Source organism: Amia ocellicauda, chromosome 14 (assembly GCF_036373705.1).
Source record: "Amia ocellicauda isolate fAmiCal2 chromosome 14, fAmiCal2.hap1, whole genome shotgun sequence".
NCBI lineage: Eukaryota > Metazoa > Chordata > Actinopteri > Amiiformes > Amiidae > Amia > Amia ocellicauda.
Window position 1 is genome coordinate 17322047 of NC_089863.1, and position 18470 is coordinate 17340516.

At 40.1% G+C, this 18470-nt stretch overlaps 1 protein-coding gene across 1 annotated transcript; it reads left to right on the forward strand.

Annotated features, from left to right (window-relative positions):
• Positions 1–9629: 9629 nt before the first annotated feature.
• LOC136767925 (E3 ubiquitin-protein ligase TRIM39) lies at positions 9630–17663 on the forward strand. Its single transcript, XM_066722008.1, has 4 exons — positions 9630–9825; positions 10948–10974; positions 11080–11097; positions 16859–17663. The coding sequence occupies exons 1-4, from the start codon at positions 9756–9758 to the stop codon at positions 17389–17391; spliced, it is 648 nt and encodes a 215-aa protein (XP_066578105.1). The 5' UTR covers positions 9630–9755; the 3' UTR covers positions 17392–17663.
• Positions 17664–18470: the final 807 nt, after the last annotated feature.

Genomic DNA, 18470 nt, shown 5'->3' on the forward strand with positions numbered 1-18470 from the left:
GCACACGCTACTCCACTGCTCCGCTCCCTCCACTGGCTCCCGATAGCGCCACGCATTCAGTTCAAGACTTTGACCCTCACCTACCGCTGTCTTGACCACACTGCACCAAGTTACCTTCAGACACTCGTCTGTCCATACATCCCCTCCAGACCACTGCGCTCCTCCAGTGCCAGAAGGCTAACTCTGCCTCCTCTCCACTCTCCCTCCTCCAGAGCCGCTCCTTCTCATCCCTGGCCCCTAAGTGGTGGAAACGACCTGCCCACTGAAGTCAAAACAGCAGAGTCCTTGACCTCATTCCGTCGCTTACTCAAGATGCATCTCTTCCGACAGCACTTGTAACATTAGTCCTCTACCCCTGCTAGATAGTACTTAGCTTATTATGCTCCTCGCATTCTTGATTGTTTTCCTCCTTGCTCCCTTTCCCGTAGCTCTAGCCTGTAACCCTACATCTTGACCTTAGCTTTCACCGTCCAGGATGTAGGAAGTCTCTTACTGTACTTGTGTAAATTGTAAATTGGAATCTGTAAAATGTATTTTGAATTATGTTTTAGCTAAGTTGAACTGTAATGATTTATGCCTTGGATAAGGGCGTCTGCCAAGAAATAATAATAATAATAATTATAATAATAATAATAATAATAATAATAATAATAATAACATGTCAGTGATCAAAACATAATTTGAGACCGGTTTATCTTTTACCTTTGTTACTTCCTTGTTAAACAGATGGTTATATTGTGGAGTTTGCTGAGTCAGAGGTATCCACTGCATATACTATGTGTGTCAATGTAAACCTCAGAGAAGGTATTTGTATTGTGAGAACTGCTCTCATGACCTGATGGTTCTCTGATAATAAAAACCTTTCTTTTGCTGAATTCCATCGCTGGCTTTTAAATCATCCCTACATTTTCTTTCAGATGATCTCCTCAGTTATAGCTGTGTGCTGATGCTGCACAAGCTGCGTGTCCCCTCAGTGAGTCTCTCATGTTAATGAAACCAGAACTGACACATCACCCTGTTTGTGCTTGCTGTTTATGTCACACTGCAGTCATCCAGGAGTTTTACAGTGTTGTGTGTTGTGTGTGTTTGATTGGCCAGAAACACACAGTGCTAGCAGTCTGGGTGTTGTAGTTGTGTTGTTATGGCCACTCCTGGCACAGAGTCTGTACTGGAGAGAGCTGCTGGGCTGTTCCCTAGCACTCAGCTGGGCAAAGCCGACTCTCACACTGGCTGCCTGGGGTCCAGTGTCCAGTGACTGGAGAGGCTGGGCAGAGTTTATAGGGGCTCCACACACACAGGAGCTTCTGTTACCTAGTCTAGATTTTGGGCATGTCTGTGTGTGTAATCAAATCAGAAATTACAGGTTTTACATTTAAAATGGTCATTGATGTGTTTTTGGGTTTATTGAGCAGTGATTCAGGCAGTGAGGAGCAGCAGTGAAGACTCCAGACAGTGATGTGAGTTCAGACAGGGGTTCAGTACCAGTGTGTCTCTATAGGTGTCTGCTGGTGCTCACATACATACTGACACCCCTGGCCTGAACTCAGCTCAGTCCACTGGATTCTCCACTGCTGCTCTCCAGCACAGCAATGAGACATTACAGGGTGAGGAAGCTGCTGTGTTGCTCCTTCATGTTTGTGAAGTGAGTGAGAGGACACTGTGCTGCATCTAAAGACACGCTTCTCTGTCCTTACCAATTCAGCGACTGTTGCCCCATTGTGGCCAGATCTGGCACATGCAGTCACTGATTCCAATTCAGTTCAAAACATAACATGAAGACAATGGGGCGCCAAATGTAAAACAGCGCACACTTTTTTTGAGTGTCTTTTTTCACAAATTTAACTTAAACCTTGTGTTTTTTCCCACATTTAGTAAATACTTAAGCCATTTTTTCCACATTGATAAATATTTAGTTTATTTAAATAAATACTTAAATAAATGCTAAACCTCCGTTTTTGAAAAATAAATATGTATCGTCTGATTAAATATTTAACTAAATCCTAAATCTGAGTCACAAAATAAATATATAGTTTTTAAAATATATATTTAGTTTAAATATAAATGTAAATATTAAATATAAATATAAATATAAATGTTAATGTTAAATATAAATGTTAAGTATAAATGTTAAATGTGCAAAATAAATACATAGGTAACATGCAAATCTAGCCCCGCCCCTCTGGTCATCAGTGCTCCACTCATATTGGATTTATAATAAATAACACATTGTGAGATACTCGTGTATAAAACACTCAATATAGGAAATAGCATGAGGTTCAGACAGTTTGATTTAGAATGGCTCGTAAGATATGCATTTATGAAGTTTCAACATGTTTTAATTTCCACAAAGTTAATTTCATAACAGAAAAACTGGGCTTTGTGAGCTGCGCTTGCTAAGCACTGATGAAGCTGAAACGTTTGCTGCTTTTTCTCTTGAGCCTTTAAGACCTGATTCCACACAGAAATAAATGTCTGACTTTGTTTCCTATTCAGTGCCGTGTGCGGACAGGATCTCTGTCTTAATAACAGACACATTATACTAAATTATACACATTATAATTTATACACTGCACTGGCTGTCACCACACTACCTACCGCCATGTAAGGCATCACGCCCCGCCCACTGCTGTGAGAGGCTGACTGGCCAGAGGGGCGGGACTTCATTTGCATGTTAGCGATATATTTATTTTGCACATTTAACATTTATATTTAACATTTATATTTATATTTAACATTTATATAAAAACTATATATTTGTTTTGTGACTCAGAGATTTAGGATTTAGTTAAATATTTAATGAAACGATAAATATTTATTTTTCAAAAACGGAGATTCAGCATTTATTTAAGTATTTATTGAAATTAACGAAATATTTATAAATGTGGAAAAAACAGATAAGTATTTCATAAATGTGGAAAAAAACACAAGGTTTAAGTGAAATGTGGAAAAAAGACAATAAAAAAAGTGTGAGCTGTTTTACATTTGGCGCCCCATAGAAGACCAATTCGTCACAGTGGTGTTCCGTCAGGACCTTCATGGTATTCTCCGCTGACCATTCAGAGACAAGTAAACCATCAGTCAAATCTTATATTTATTTAGTTATTTATTTATTTATTTATTACCCAATGTTTCTCTGCCAGTTTTCTGGCTTTCTCCCCAATTGTACTGCATTAAATTTGGTTATAACAAACTGCTATAACCAATCCAGGAAAGAGGCATTAGTCTAATCACGACTTTATGTTGCTTCCCGAGTTAGCAGAGACGGGTCACATTCGTGAATGTTCGTGTTTTCAGCTGATGTTGTTTATATCTGCCAGGGTGTTTTGTTTCAGTTGAAAGTGTTGAGCGACTTTAACCAAAAGGCGAGTGGAAGAATGTCTTCTTTTTAGACAGGTGACCGAGTGAGCACAGATGGGTGTATATGGGCTCAAATTAGCACCATAAGTAACAAATTAAAAATAAAATATAGTCTAGCTATCCTGGCGGGTGTCTGTTTTATGCCCCGATTTGTTTTGCCTTTTTTTCACTTAATTGTTTTCACTTAAAGGCAACATTCTCACCAACTGCAGACACCAATCAAGGACACACCCATGTGATTGGGCGGTGTCCCCCACTCCTTTAATTAGCACAACTGTTTTCATTCATCTCCTGACCCCTACTGAAGAGCACCTGCTTTAAAAAGAGTGCAGAGAGCAGGAAGAAGGGGACCTGGGACTGAGAAGGAAGGAGGACAGCACTGTGGGGAGCCAGGCAGGAGGGTGTGCGACAATGGGGAATAAGCTTAGAAGACAGCCTTGAGGAACAGAGGAAGCTACAGATGGGAACGGGAATTGTTCATGGCAGGATAAGTACTCTGATGGGAAAAAAACTCTCCTTGGTTTTGAATGAGTTTTGGCTGATTTGCTGTGCACCCTTCCTGGCTCCTGGCTGCCTCTGCGTAACATGTGTGGTATCCTGAGGAGAAAAGGAACGTTAATTTGAGAAGAGAGACCAGACTAATTTCTCCGCTGGGCCTGAGACCGGAACAGTGCACCTGTGGAGAGACGCGGAGGGACGTGAATGGGGAAAATAACCACTGTAGTATGTGTGGCTTCACTTACCCGGCCTCAATGTCGCGTTCCCTCTGAATGTCCTTTACTTGTTTTTCTCTCCCTGCCTAGGATTGGTGGAACTGCAGAGCCTGGCCCAGGGGCTGACACAGTAGGAGGGGGGCGCCGTACTGCCAAGCCTCCTAGGAACCCACCTGCCAAGAATTTGAATGGAAAGCAGATTCGCACCTTAATTCTGGGACTTGGATTTTGGGTGGGGCCAAGACGGGCTTTACTTTTAGAGTAGTTTTATTGGGGATTTTTTTTAGGATTAGTTTTAGTAGTTTATATTTGCCTGTCTTTTAAACCTTTCCCTTTTTTTTATTGCTAGCGCAATTGCCTGTTATTGAAGGCAGTTTTAGTGTTTGTAATTCTACGTAATGGTGCCTCTATGCTGGCGGACTTAGTGCCCCACCTGGCAACCATTGTAATCAACTTGTGTTGTAATTCTAAATATTGACTGTGGTGTGTACATTGGGATCTTGCTAAAGCCTGCGTGGGGAGAGGGGGGGGGGAGTAGTGCGACCCCCTCCTCACTGGAATAAAATACGGGTGGCGTGGTCATGTGACGGTGGTAATTGTTCCCCCCTTTGTCATCGTCACAGGTGTAAATAAGAACTTGTTGCAAAAAAAATCCTTGAACAGTTCTAAATAGTGACACCTTGATGAATAAGGCCCATTGTAACGAAACCGATTGCATCGAAGCGTTACGTTGTCATAGTTTAGCTCTGTAATCAATATAGAGACTCCGGACTGGATGTTGAATTTATAGTAGGCAGTAATTTGTATGTGATTGTCATACAAAGTAGTGACATGAAATAAATGCAATTAACTGTAGTCTACATTTTATATAGCCTAGATAGTCAACATTTATATGCATGCCCTATTCGTATCTAGGGTGTGTAATGATCCAAGTGATGCTGATATAGAGTATAGCCTACATCAGACAGATCTACTTGTGCAACTGGGAAAGTGATGGTGTATATATATAAAATACTATATTTTGGGAACTGGAGAGAGGGATACAGACGAGTGACAAATTTAAAGGAAAAACCTGAGTAAATGAGTGGAGGACCATAACGAATGTATTTATGCTGATGAACAATAATGAAAAGACACGCACATACACTCAGATAATTGTTAATCAGGAGGCCTTTACTGGTGCAGTCTGGAAAGCAGTCTTACACTCTACATGACCACCTGGAGTGGAGGTGGGGGGCCCGGGCTAGTTACACAGGTCAGTGTCGCAGCACTTGGCAATCACGTGTTTCTCAGTGCTGTTCTTGTAATTGTCACAGTAAGACTCCGAGACACAGCGGCGCACCACACCATCTGATAACAGAACAAAAATACAGAATTAAAAATCTGGAAACCCAATTCTATTCACAGAAATTAATATATGTGAACGTTTGCAGGTACAGTGTAGAGCACTGCAACAGGGGAGAAGTCAGGTGGTTTAGTGGACTCACAGGCAGGGGGCTGGAGGACCATGTTGAGACAGCGGGTCTGACTGGGCCGACACTCCATCTCCACTGTGTTTTTGCAGTGGGGGTTCTCCGAGATATCTTCACAGCGGTGACATCGCAGAGACTGGGACACTGGGGGAGGGAATGGGGGAAAGATTAATGGAGATCAGGGAGCAATATATTAGAGACCAATTAGGCATCTCCATGAAAACATAAGGAATGTTTATTTAAGTGTCATTCAGAGATTTGTTTAATTGTAAAGATTCTATTTGATCTGTGTGGAGATTAGTGGTTGTTAAAATCTGAAATAACTAAGCTGGGAGTGGAAAAACATATAATATAGTATATTTACAGTACAGTATAGCACTGAAACATTTCACAGCCCTGCACAGTGTCCTGACCTCCATTTCATATTTAGAATACAGTGAGGGAAAAAAGTATTTGATCCCCTGCTGATTTTGTACGTTTGCCCACTGACAAAGAAATGATCAGTCTATAATTTTAATGGTAGGTGTATTTTAACAGTGAGAGACAGAATAACAACAACAAAATCCAGAAAAACGCATTTCAAAAAAGTTATAAATTGATTTGCATGTTAATGAGGGAAATAAGTATTTGACCCCTTCGACTTAGTACTTGGTGGCAAAACCCTTGTTGGCCATTACAGAGGTCAGACGTTTCTTGTAGTTGGCCACCAGGTTTGCACACATCTCAGGAGGGATTTTGTCCCACTCCTCTTTGCAGATCCTCTCCAAGTCATTAAGGTTTCGAGGCTGACGTTTGGCAACTCGAACCTTCAGCTCCCTCCACAGATTTTCTATGGGATTAAGGTCTGGAGACTGGCTAGGCCACTCCAGGGCCTTAATGTGCTTCTTCTTGAGCCACTCCTTTGTTGCCTTGGCTGTGTGTTTTGGGTCATTGTCATGCTGGAATACCCATCCACGACCCATTTTCAATGCCCTGGCTGAGGGAAGGAGGTTCTCACCCAAGATTTGACGGTACATGGCCCCGTCCATTGTCCCTTTGATGCGGTGCAGTTGTCCTGTCCCCTTAGCACTCCCCCCCCCCCCCCAAAGCATAATGTTTCCACCTCCATGTTTGACGGTGGGGATGGTGTTCTTGGGTCATAGGCAGCATTCCTCCTCCTCCAAACATGGCGAGTTGAGTTGATGCCAAAGAGCTCGATTTTGGTCTCATCTGACCACAACACTTTCACCCAGTTCTCCTCTGAATCATTCAGATGTTCATTGGCAAACTTCAGACGGGTCTCTACATGTGCTTTCTTGAGCAGGGGGACCTTGCGGGCGCTGCAGGATTTCAGTCCTTCACGGCGTAGTGTGTTACCAATTGTTTTCTTGGTGACTATGGTCCCAGCTGCCTTGAGATCATTAACAAGATCCTCCCGTGTAGTTCTGGGCTGATTCCTCACCGTTCTCATGATCATTGAAACTCCACGAGGTGAGATCTTGCATGGAGCCCCAGACCGAGGGAGACTGACAGTTATTTTGTGTTTCTTCCATTTGCGAATAATCGCACCAACTGTTGTCACCTTCTCACCAAGCTGCTTGGCGATGGTCTTGTAGCCCATTCCAGCCTTGTGTAGGTCTACAATCTTGTCCCTGACATCCTTGGACAGCTCTTTGGTCTTGGCCATGGTGGAGAGTTTGGACTCTGATTGATTGATTGCTTCTGTGGACAGGTGTCTTTTATACAGGTAACGAGCTGAGATTAGGAGCACTCCATTTAAGAGAGAGCTCCTAATCTCAGCCCGTTACCTGTATAAAAGACACCTGGGAGCCAGAAATCCTGCTGATTGATAAGGGATCAAATACTTATTTCACTCATTAAAATGCAAATCAATTTATAACTTTTTTTGAAATGCGTTTTTCTGGATTTTTGTTTTTGTTATTCTGTCTCTCACTGTTAAAATACACCTACCATTAAAATTATAGACTGATAATTTCTTTTTCAGTGGTCAAACGTACAAAATCAGCAGGGGATCAAATACTTTTTTCCCTCACTGTACCTATGGGTGGAACTGGATCAGTGAATCAGGATCACAGAGACTAGCCTGTCTCACCGCACTAGAACTGCATGACACGGGAATACAGTGGCCAGTGGCAGGAACAAGTACAAATAGAAAACAGGCTACTGTAATTTCAGGAGATACGGTCAACACCCAAGCACTGAAAGCACAGAAGAGTTTTGTGCACAGGTTTGCTTGGATACAGTTACCGATGTCCTTTTATTCATTGTCACTTGGCTCAGGGGTTTGGGGACGCGTTATTCCGATATCTACATGTGCAGCCACGATACGTCAAAGCCTGCCAAGCCACTCCAGAACACAACTTCACACAGCAGGCATTCCTGTTCCTGTTTCCATATTAAACTATATGATCACAGACAATCCCAGACTAAAAATCAAATTTGGATCAGTTTTTGTATTTCCTGAGTGCATCTCCAACTCCCACACAACCCCAAAGCACAGGTAGCCAACAGATGTATCTGATGCGTAGGCTTTTCTTGAACACATATCTATGTGACAGGTATGGAAGAAAGTCCTGATATGTCTGTAAAGGGGGAGGGCAGGTGGGTGCATCAGTCTAAATTAAAGTTTCCCAAAAATAAAGCCTCATGATACCCTTGTATGGTAATGTTTTTGATTAGAGTGAGGGAAGTCCACAAGAACCACCCTGTTGTAACTCACTGTAGCAAATTGCGAGCAGCACAGTCACACTCAGCAGGAGGGACGCCATCAATCTTACTCACTGGGATGCCAGGTCCTAGAAGGAGGAAGAATCATACACCCGCAGTCTACAGGAGCTCATTATGATATGACTGGGCAGTGTGCCTTTTCGATCATCAGACCTCGAGGCTTCAGTTAAGTCAAAATCTCTGACCCAGCGCCATTTAGGAATTAGAAATCGTAACTTGATGATGGCTTTTGAGCAATGCAGGTTCCTTGCTTCCACCTCATGGAGACCTGCCACTGAGAATTAGTTTGTAATAAGTCACTGGTAGGTGGTTCAAAATGTATATGTCAACTGGGCAGAGTTTTAAACTACTACTACTAATATATCTGTTAGCCTCATTAATGTTTGTTGTCTGTTTAAATAGTCTTTTCTTATGATTCGCCTTTTTTTTGCAGGCTTTCTAGCTAAAGAAAAAACAGGATTAAAGGTTTCTTATCCCAGATTTATAGTTCTGTGAAAAACAACCACTTTAAGTTTAAAAAGATCTCTGTTCTTCTATGCTGAAGGTAGTGATAAATTTGTCCCTTCCTGCACTAATATACTTACTGCATACACAAATTAGTCACCAACTGAAAACTTTTTTACAGGAAACAGTTATTTTTGTATTATTTTACACCAGAACTAAACAAATTCAAATACTTGGTCTTACCTGCGAAAAATGGGTCAAGTTGCTTTCTGGTTTGCTTGAGAAACTGTGTGTATCATGCTTGTACATTTTATACAAGAGACACCGAATACCTAACACCCCCTCCTCCTATCTCCTCCTACCTGACCCCCAGGCTTTGGGCATAAATAGGCCAGACAGACTCACAGATATCAAGTGACCCAGGACAAAGAAAATACATCTAGGTAAACAGGAAGCTGTGATGTGGCCAAAGTGTGGTTATCATAGTGTCGTTATTATGAATCCCTTTCTTTATCCAGGGCAACTTATAATATCACATTATCTTTACATACAATACCCCATTGATACAGCTGGGTTTTAACTGGATCAAAGTACCTTGCTCAAGGGTACAACAGCAGTGACACACACCAGTACAGGTGTTTATTTTTCTATTAGAGGGACGATGAAAGTTCACATTTCAACACATGGTCTGTGTTCTGTTCTTTCCAGTGATTATTTTTGTTCTCTGATCATAACGGCATTATATTATACCAGTCCAAAGTTGACTGCTTCAGTTTAGTGCAACAAGAATGTGTGACGTGTGATGCGCCCTGATACACCCTGTCCTACTCATGTATAACCTACAGGATACAATAGGCTAAAACAATAACAACGATTTTAAATGTGGGTTCAGGTTGACGTGTTAGGAGACAGTGTTGGCGTGGCACACATTGGCTGAGCTGCTTTACCTGTCAGCTGTAGGGCTAAACGGGAGAACCGGTTCTGTGTTTACACCGCAGTTGTCACTCCGGAGCAGCTCTGCGGTCCCGGATCAGGGAGACAGATGCAGGGGTTAATAGCGCGACTGTGGCAGGACTGGAGCTGCTGGCGGTTGACGGGTAGATTGACATCGGGTAATCGGATTTTAATATTTTATATATTAAAATGGGCTAATACGGCACCTTCACGTGAGCTTTGAAATGTGTCTTTAATATATCGGCTAAAACCAAAAGTCAGTCATTCTTTATCTTCAGATCCTTCACAGTATGTATGCAAGTAACTAAATTAGTGTGTATCTAACCCTGCGTTCACGTCATGTGGGAATTAGGGTAGAAACTTAAAGTTAGTGGTATTTGTGGCAGCTGCGGAATGACACTTTAGGTGAGAAAAGCAGTTGAAAAACATATGAACGTTCATGATAATATAAAGTAGACAATAATGAGAAATACATGATTTGTTTTATTATACTTAACAAGCGAATTTGATACCGATGTGTCGCGTTGTTTATTAAGATTCCCGCGTTCGTGACGTCAGAATGATTGAAGTGGGAGAAATGTCCACGAGTAGTGTTCACGACCCGAAAGATAACTTGTTTTAAACTTGTATATTGATAGATACACAAATATTAGCAAGCATTACAAATGCAACCGCTGACAAATTTGGAAAATGCTTCGAACTGTTTAAAACGTATGCAAATAACTATAAAATACGTGCATTATAAACAAAGCTTTCTTTATATTCATCCCGCCAGAAACTTTGTAACACACACACACACACATTGTAAAGTTTCAAATTCACTACTTTAGCCTATAGACTGTATTGCGTAGTAGTCTGTGGATGCTAAAAAACACCCAACTTGTATCGATGTGGCAGGTGAACGTATTGAACCATCACCATGCGCTGACATTAAGTCTGTCTGGGTATCACGCCACACAGTAAATGTGCAAACCGAAAAAAGGAGGGCAAAAATTGTACTACCATTGCGGAATTTGCAATTTGTCAGGGGTTGCTTTCTCTCTCCTGGTTGCAGCAACGCCCTTTTCTGAATGCTGCTGACGTGTTTCTAATGTTAACACCCCTTCTCTTCTCTGGTTGCTGCGACTTCTTGTTAACGAGTTTGTTTTGCTTTTGTACTCCTCGGCTTCCGTACGTATTTACCATCCTTGCCACATGAACGTGAACGCAGCATCAAACCAAAGCGCAAGTGCCAAACACTGAAACCAGTGCGACTGATTATACTGCCCGTTCCTTTGCAGAGAAAGAGAAGATGACACTGTTCAAGGGTAAGTACGTAAATAAGTAAAAAGACGATTCATTATTATTTGAAATGACTGCATGGACTGTATTGATCATTCTGAGTTTCATGCAATGTCCTCTTTTATTGGCAGATCTTCAAAGAGCCTGGGGTAAGTGTTCTTCAGCGCTGTTTGAGGCACTTACATGTCAATTTCTTCTTACAGAAGGTGGTACCACATGCAGTATATAAGATTTAACCTCATTACTCACTGCACTTCCAAAGGTTATACAGGAAAATGACAGTACCCACCCAAAAGAGTGTGCTTCAGGATTAGCAAGTGTGTGCCGCTTACTTTTCATTGTCCTTAGTGCAGATGAATAGTAAAGATTCATCCTGCCGACACAATCCCTCCCTGCTCAAACAGCTGCTGTGGTCATGGGAACGTGACGTCAATCTTTTTAAAGCATTCCATAGCCTTGTTGAATTTACCATAGCTCTTTAACAGCTGTCATATGATAATCAAAGGCAAACCATCATATAAAACTCAGAAGTTTTATTCATGAACATCAAATCCAACATTTACATAGCACAAATATAGTATTTAAATTGAAATATGATAATAAAACATTAATATTATTGCTATAATAACAAAGCACTTTTTTCTAAAAGCACACACTGCAGTAAAAACATGAATAACTATATAGCCTACAATAAGCAAAAAGCTCAAAAATGGCATACAATAAGAGAATAAAACAAGTGTAAATGTAAATATTGGAATAATGCTCAAAAGCAATATTTTATAGTTCACAAATAACTATCCCTGCTGAAAAAAACTATACCTGCAGCCAGACTAATTATCAGTATGCTTCAAGTGTGTTAATGATTAGTTAACTTGAAGTGTGCTATTTTGGAACAACTAATTTTGTACTAAGTATATTTTAGTTAAATTGTAGTAAAGCATAAATTTAAGTAAACTTAGTATACTTTAAGTATATGCCTGTGTTGGTACTAATTACATGCTTGATTAGTTATATTAAAGTATTCTTTATTTGTGTTACAAGTACATTACAAATTAATTACGAGTGTCTTAGAAACATACAAGTGTATTATATTTGAGTAAAAAGTATATGCTCAGTAATACCTTTGGCTTATTCCAAATACTACAAATTGCACACTTTGTCTTCAATAACAAACTGTTATTACTTAGCTATACTTTGTACAATATACTTTAAACATTACATTGTCTTACACAAGACAGTATTTTAAATGTGTTACCTGCATACACTGCGAAATCCGATAAGTTAATTGAACTCAAAAAAATAGTTGAAACTGATTACATCAAAAATTATAAGTAACGCTAATTCAATTTTGTAAGTTAAAGCAACATTCTTTATTAATTAGCTTTAAACAGGTAACTTTAAGTGACACTAATTCTTTTAAATTAAAGAAGCAATATTAATTAAGTTGCTTTTACTAAGTGATTTTAAGTAACACTTAATTTGATCATATAAAGAAACCTTCTTGATTAAGTAATTTTTACTAGGTATTTTGTGTTCATAGTACAAATTAAAATTAAGTACAGGTAAAAGATTTGTATTACCTTTATCAAAAAGCATTTCATTTCTCATTAACAAATTGTCCACTTTGTTTACTTGGTTTTTAAATTAAATTATGATGTACAAAGTAATGCATTAAGTAACTAACTCTAAATTGCTATACACATTTTGAAATAAAAAAAACATTAACACGTGGAACAATGTTTTTGCATGAAATTGTCAACCCACTATGCAAACCATCCACTCATTCCCAAACGTGCATCTGCTGTTTTGAGGTAATACAATTTCTAGGCTACCAGAAAACTTAAAAAAAAAAAAAAAAAAGTAGATCTTTGCACAATGAGACTATGCCGGGGTCACTACACGATGTCTACAGTCCGACCCGATGTTGTGCACATTGCGCAGCTCACACTTAACCACTGTTTTGCACCGAATTGATGTCTTTTGCGTCGTGAAGCAGCGCAAACAACCGAGCACTACAGTACAGACACACACAACTGACCCGACATCCGTGTCGTGGATGTGAGTCACAGCCTCCAATGGGATCAGTGGATTTCTGCAGATCTGTGCAAAACTGCGGAAATCTGCGCAATAAGAACACGACCACAAACTGCTGTTGCTGCCCGTGTTCGTGTGTCGGACAAACACACAAAGCGCAGAGAAAAGAGGAAGAGTGTGAAGACATGGCCGAGAGAGAGAGCAGCAGCTGAGCACCAGTCACAGCTCATCCATCCCACAGTGTGCAGCGCATTGTATGGGTCGATATTTAGACCTGGTCAATTACAGATATTAATTGGTATTTGAAAATATATTTTCCCTGTATTAGAGTATTTTGCGCTGATCTTATTCTCCTGTCATGTTTATTCTTCTGTTTCTTCTCTCTTCTTCATCAGCTCGGCTCTCTTTGGCTGCTGATGACGTCACTCTACACGGTCGGCGCCGATCGAGTCGTAAATATGAAACAGGTTTAATAAACTCAGCGGCTCCGATACTTACGATCAGATCATCAGGCCGGCTCTCACTGCACGACCAGCGGCCTGTCGTGACGATCAGGGCCAAATCGGGCATAAAATCGTGTAGTGGGACCCCACTTTGAGCTCAAACAAATCTAGGCTAAATACACTGACTTCAACTATTCATTTAGAGAGCAGACCAGATTGGCACAAATCATATTCAATTTTCAAATGCATGACATACATTAACTGCTAAAACACTAAATACATGTGATACAGAAAATTACATAACAATAGTAAAATATGGTGTTAAACATAGCTCACCAGATACATAGCGCCAAGGTCAGCCGATAAGAGTCAGAAAATGTCAGCATGCCACAGTGCTTTCACCTCACATTTCTTCACAGAGCAATCCCACAGCGAATTTCACAGAGAAATGCCGTTTTTTTGTAACAACTTGTAAATATAACTAATTTGTACCGGTGTTGTGTCGAGCTGTCCTTGTCAGATTATCCTACCGTAGCGTAACCCAACAGTTCTCTCTATCAAAAATTAGGACGAATCAATTAAATTATAGACATTGCTGCAGCAAGTTATCAGTGTTTATACAGACCTATTGCTAGTGTCTAGCAATAACGGTATAACTAAGACCTAAACGTGTACTGGTATGACCAAAGTTTGGCTACTTGGACAACCCCAACCAAGACAACTAAATAACAGTGACAGAAGTTAAATATAATGCTTTTGCAATTATAAATATATGCTTTAAAAACTAAGTTTAAATATAGTAACCGTTTAACAAAAAAATGCATGTAATACCTCACGCAAAATCCTAACAAAAATGACGCAAAGACCATGTACGCATGCGCATTAGCATTAAGTAGGACAACTTGACGGGTAGGATGTTTCGACTGAACACCTGCAAACTTTTCTCTGCACACTTTCCCGACGCGAGCAGAGCAGAAATGGCGGAACTCGCGGTTTGGTGGAGATGGAGCTCGTATGTGAAGTCAGACGGGAAAATTAATTGAAGTGATTGAGCACTGTAAACTTAAAATGGCAAATCAGTACACATTTTTGTTTATTGTACATTGTACCTCTCTGTAACATTGTATAAACTTATTAAAATACTTAAATCACAATTACAAGAGTAGCCGTTTGTACACTGCATACACTTTATTTAAAAATGTTTTAAATGGGCTTTCAATGCATTTATCATATGCTAATGAAGTGAATTCCAAGCACGAAGAAGTAAAGTTAAAAATTACTCTAAAATTTAACTTAAAATATACTACAACTTCAGGATATTTAATAATGTATTTTGAAAGTATACTTTCAATGCATTGTTACAATGACCATTTTCAGCACACAGTTAAAGTGCAAAAAAATAAAGAAATAAAAAATAAACCGAATTTTCACTTAAAGTATATTTTTATAGAAAATATACTAAAGTACAGTTATTTTAAAGTGTGTTAAAAGTTGTGAAAATAGGTAAAAGCATGATGCTAATATACTTTTAATATATTTAAAGATAGAACATTGTTTGTTGGTATATTTGCAATGTACTATTGAAAAAGGGAATATATTTCAAATACAATAAAGTATACTTTTTTCCACTAGGATTGCATTTATCAAAACATAATTGTACACTGAAGTAAACATTTTGAACACCATGTAAACTTTGTTTTCAACATAAACTGCTTGTATTCACTGTAGCTTTGTATTTCAATAAACGATTTACTATATATATAGCCTGCATACCTGACAGCTCGTACAGTCACACAGGACATGTTTCCTCACTTTCCCTGCAGGAGCTCGTCCCTCACACTGCATTTTGACAGCCTCTCCAGGTGACACTTTTACTCCATGAATATATAGCATCGCAATAAATGCTCCTCCACTGATAATGTCCATGAATCATTATTTTGGTGGATGTGCTGCACTATTGCTCTCTGTACTGCAGTAGCATTGCGTATTGATCAGTGGAGTAAAAGTACTCGGTGCCATTTGGACCTGGTCGCTCTGGCACAAACCCACAAGTGATCTGTCTTTGCCAGTGTCACTGATCCCCTGAATCAGTCATGTTCATATACACGGCATTTCCAAAACCATCTCTCTTCAGTCTCCGTTTCCAATCCATGTTTATTTGCGGGTCATCACTGTATCCACTCAATCTGACTGCAGTTGTAAGAAAACACCTGCAATGCTGTACAATGCGTGTGTTTTTCAAGCATTTTGGCTATTCTAGGTAAATGTGTTTATAACTTCTAAATTTTTGCATTTATGCAGTTAAAATGCTGTAGGCATGTTTAATACATATAGTTAGGAAAAGTCAGAAACGGGTATGCGCAGTGTATTTAGGAACACATAGTAATTCAAATTCAGTGTTTATTCATGGTACTGGTAACACAGGGACATAGTGGATTGTTTAACTAGGAAAAGCACAGGGATATCAAAATTATTCCTGCTGTGTGCACGGTGAGTGTGGGATGGGTTTTTGCCACTAAAATACCACTAACTTTAGTAAGTGGTTTGGTCTGCATTGGTAATGTATGTGCTGACGTCTCTGGGTATTTTTTTATTTACAATAACATAAATGTCACTGAAGAAGTAGCTATGTTCACTCCATGGATACACTGCAGTTTCCCTCTCTGTCCAGCAGAAGTCTCCCTAGTTCAGCACTGAATACTCAACTGTGATTGTGTTGAGTTAAGACACCAGGTGACTGTCTCCTGTCGTTTCAAACTCAGCCTTCTTAATAATCCACACAATTTAAATCCTGTTCAAATCCAAGTCCTCAGATTAGGAAAGCCTTGACATCAGATTGGTTAACTGGGGCTTTCTCCCTATTCCAGTTCCAGATTGCTGTGTTTGTGGAGGGATACCCCATTCAAATCCCCTTTAAATCCGACCTTACTGCCTTGAGAACACAGTCCTCGGTTTACAACATTGTTACCCCAGTGTGCAGGGGTTTTACATTCAGAAAGCATCTCTGCACAGGGTCGGAAAGAAGTCTTATGTTACTGGAGTGGCAATTAAACTTTTTTTAAATAGAATATATCTGGTTAAGTTAAAAAAATTTAATGGTTAATAAATCACCTTGCAAAAGCACAGAAACAGCGATCAGTTCATAACAGTGGTGGGGTAATGGACACTGTTAGATACAACAAGTGAGAGCGAGGGTGATGCTTTTGAAAGCACAATATCTGATTGCAAAGAAAACTAACAAAACAAGTGACGCTGTACCTTCCAGCATCACAATTTACAACAGTGTTCTGTGGAGAGAGATATCTATTGTAATTCTGTATATTAGCTCTTTTAGCTGTTAGCAGATATGCTGTTTTGTAGTCTGTCGAAGACCTAAGGTGGCTTTTGCTGGATTGTGTCTGTACTCCCAGTGTTTTCTATTGATTTCCCACAGCTGATGTGACTCTGGACCCTGAGACAGCACAAAATGCCCTGACCCTGTCTGAGGATGGGAAGAGAGTGAGACTGGGAGGGGGACAGCGTCTCATGGACAATCCACAGCAATTTAATTCGGAGTACTGTGTCGTGGGCAGGGAGGGATTCACGTCGGGGAGACACTACTGGATGGTGGCAGGGAATGACTGGTGTAGAATTGGAGTGACTAGAGAGTCTGCCCAGAGGAGAGGAGAGTTCAGCTTTACTCCCCAGCAGGGCTACTGGTGTCTGGAATTTGACTATTCTCATTTCTCTGCTCTCACTGACCCTGAGACGCCCCTCCCTCAGACTCCGCTGCCCAGGAAGCTGGGGGTGTGTGTGGATATTGAGGAGAGACGGGTCTCCTTTTACACAGTGGAGTCCAGGGCTCATATCTACACCTTCACTGACATGAAGTTCACTGAGGGAGAGAAGATCTATCCAGTCTTTTGGACCAAAGAGTTTCACAAGGACACTGTGATTCTGTCCCCTCTTCGCTCTTTAAATCAGTGACTCCTGAAGTCAGTCTGACAGCTGTTACTCTGAATACACAGTTCATCTCTCTGTATATATTATGATCTTCAATTAATTGACAATCAAACTTGACTTTTGATGATATGATGATGATATTTTGATGATGATTTCTTCAGATTCATCATGCATGTTCATGTCAGTGCTCAATCCACAGTTACAACCTGTCAATATTGTTTCCTCTTTTAGGGCCGTTACTGCTTTAGCTTTTTTTTTACAGTTCTGAAAATAATGTAATAAAGAAGTAACCTACATTTGTACAGGCTCTTTTTTTGTGTTCCCTGTCTTGGTGATGGAAAAAGATACTCATTGCTTTTGGTTTTCAGTCTACAATGGTAGTGGCTCTGATGCAGACACTGGTCTATCACTGTCCTTCGGACCCTCGTCCTCATTCTGGGGAGGCTGGTAGAATCCCATGGTGCCGTCAGCATACTGACTGTGACCACAGCTGACAACGCCAGTCTGCAGCCGCACATTTGGTCTCCCCTGTATAAATAAATAAATAAATACATACATAATAAAAAAATTAAGTATTTCCAAGAAAGAAGAATATTGTAGCGTCTCATGTTTCTTTATTGAAAACACTGCAGCACACAGTATTCTGGCCAAACCAGACTCAACTGAATGTATGTCCCTCTGGGGACAAGGATAACTTAACTGAGCCATGCTATCCATAAAAACAGTTGAAGGTAAGCTGGCTCTCAGGGGTGAACTCTTCTTTACTGCCACACTGAGAGCGCCACTCACTGCCCACAGACACAGAACACTTGCTCATTGAAGTGATGTCCCCGGCTCCCTATAACATTGTTTATTATCCCAATACTTTGGATTAAGAGATTTTAAAAAAGTCTGGAATTATACAATCCCTCCTGTTCTTTTCTGACTACAGGTAAAATGTCATTAAAACACCTTTGTGTGATTGGAGTGTTTCATTGGTCTGAAATGTCATTGTATTGAAAACGTACTATTACTACTGGGCATCTGCTGGGACATGGAAATATAATTTGTTATGGTCAGATTTTCGCTGAAATGGAACAAGATTTAACCTGCATGGTGACTTG

Excerpts from the sequence above, each read along its gene's own strand:
- LOC136767925 (XM_066722008.1), top strand. The coding sequence starts at position 9,756 with ATGCAGGGGTTAATAGCGCGACTGTGGCAGGACTGGAGCTGCTGGCGG. Across the intron at positions 9,826-10,947 it reads GACGGGTAGATTGACATCGG|AGAAAGAGAAGATGACACTG; the intron begins GTAATCGGATTT and ends GTTCCTTTGCAG.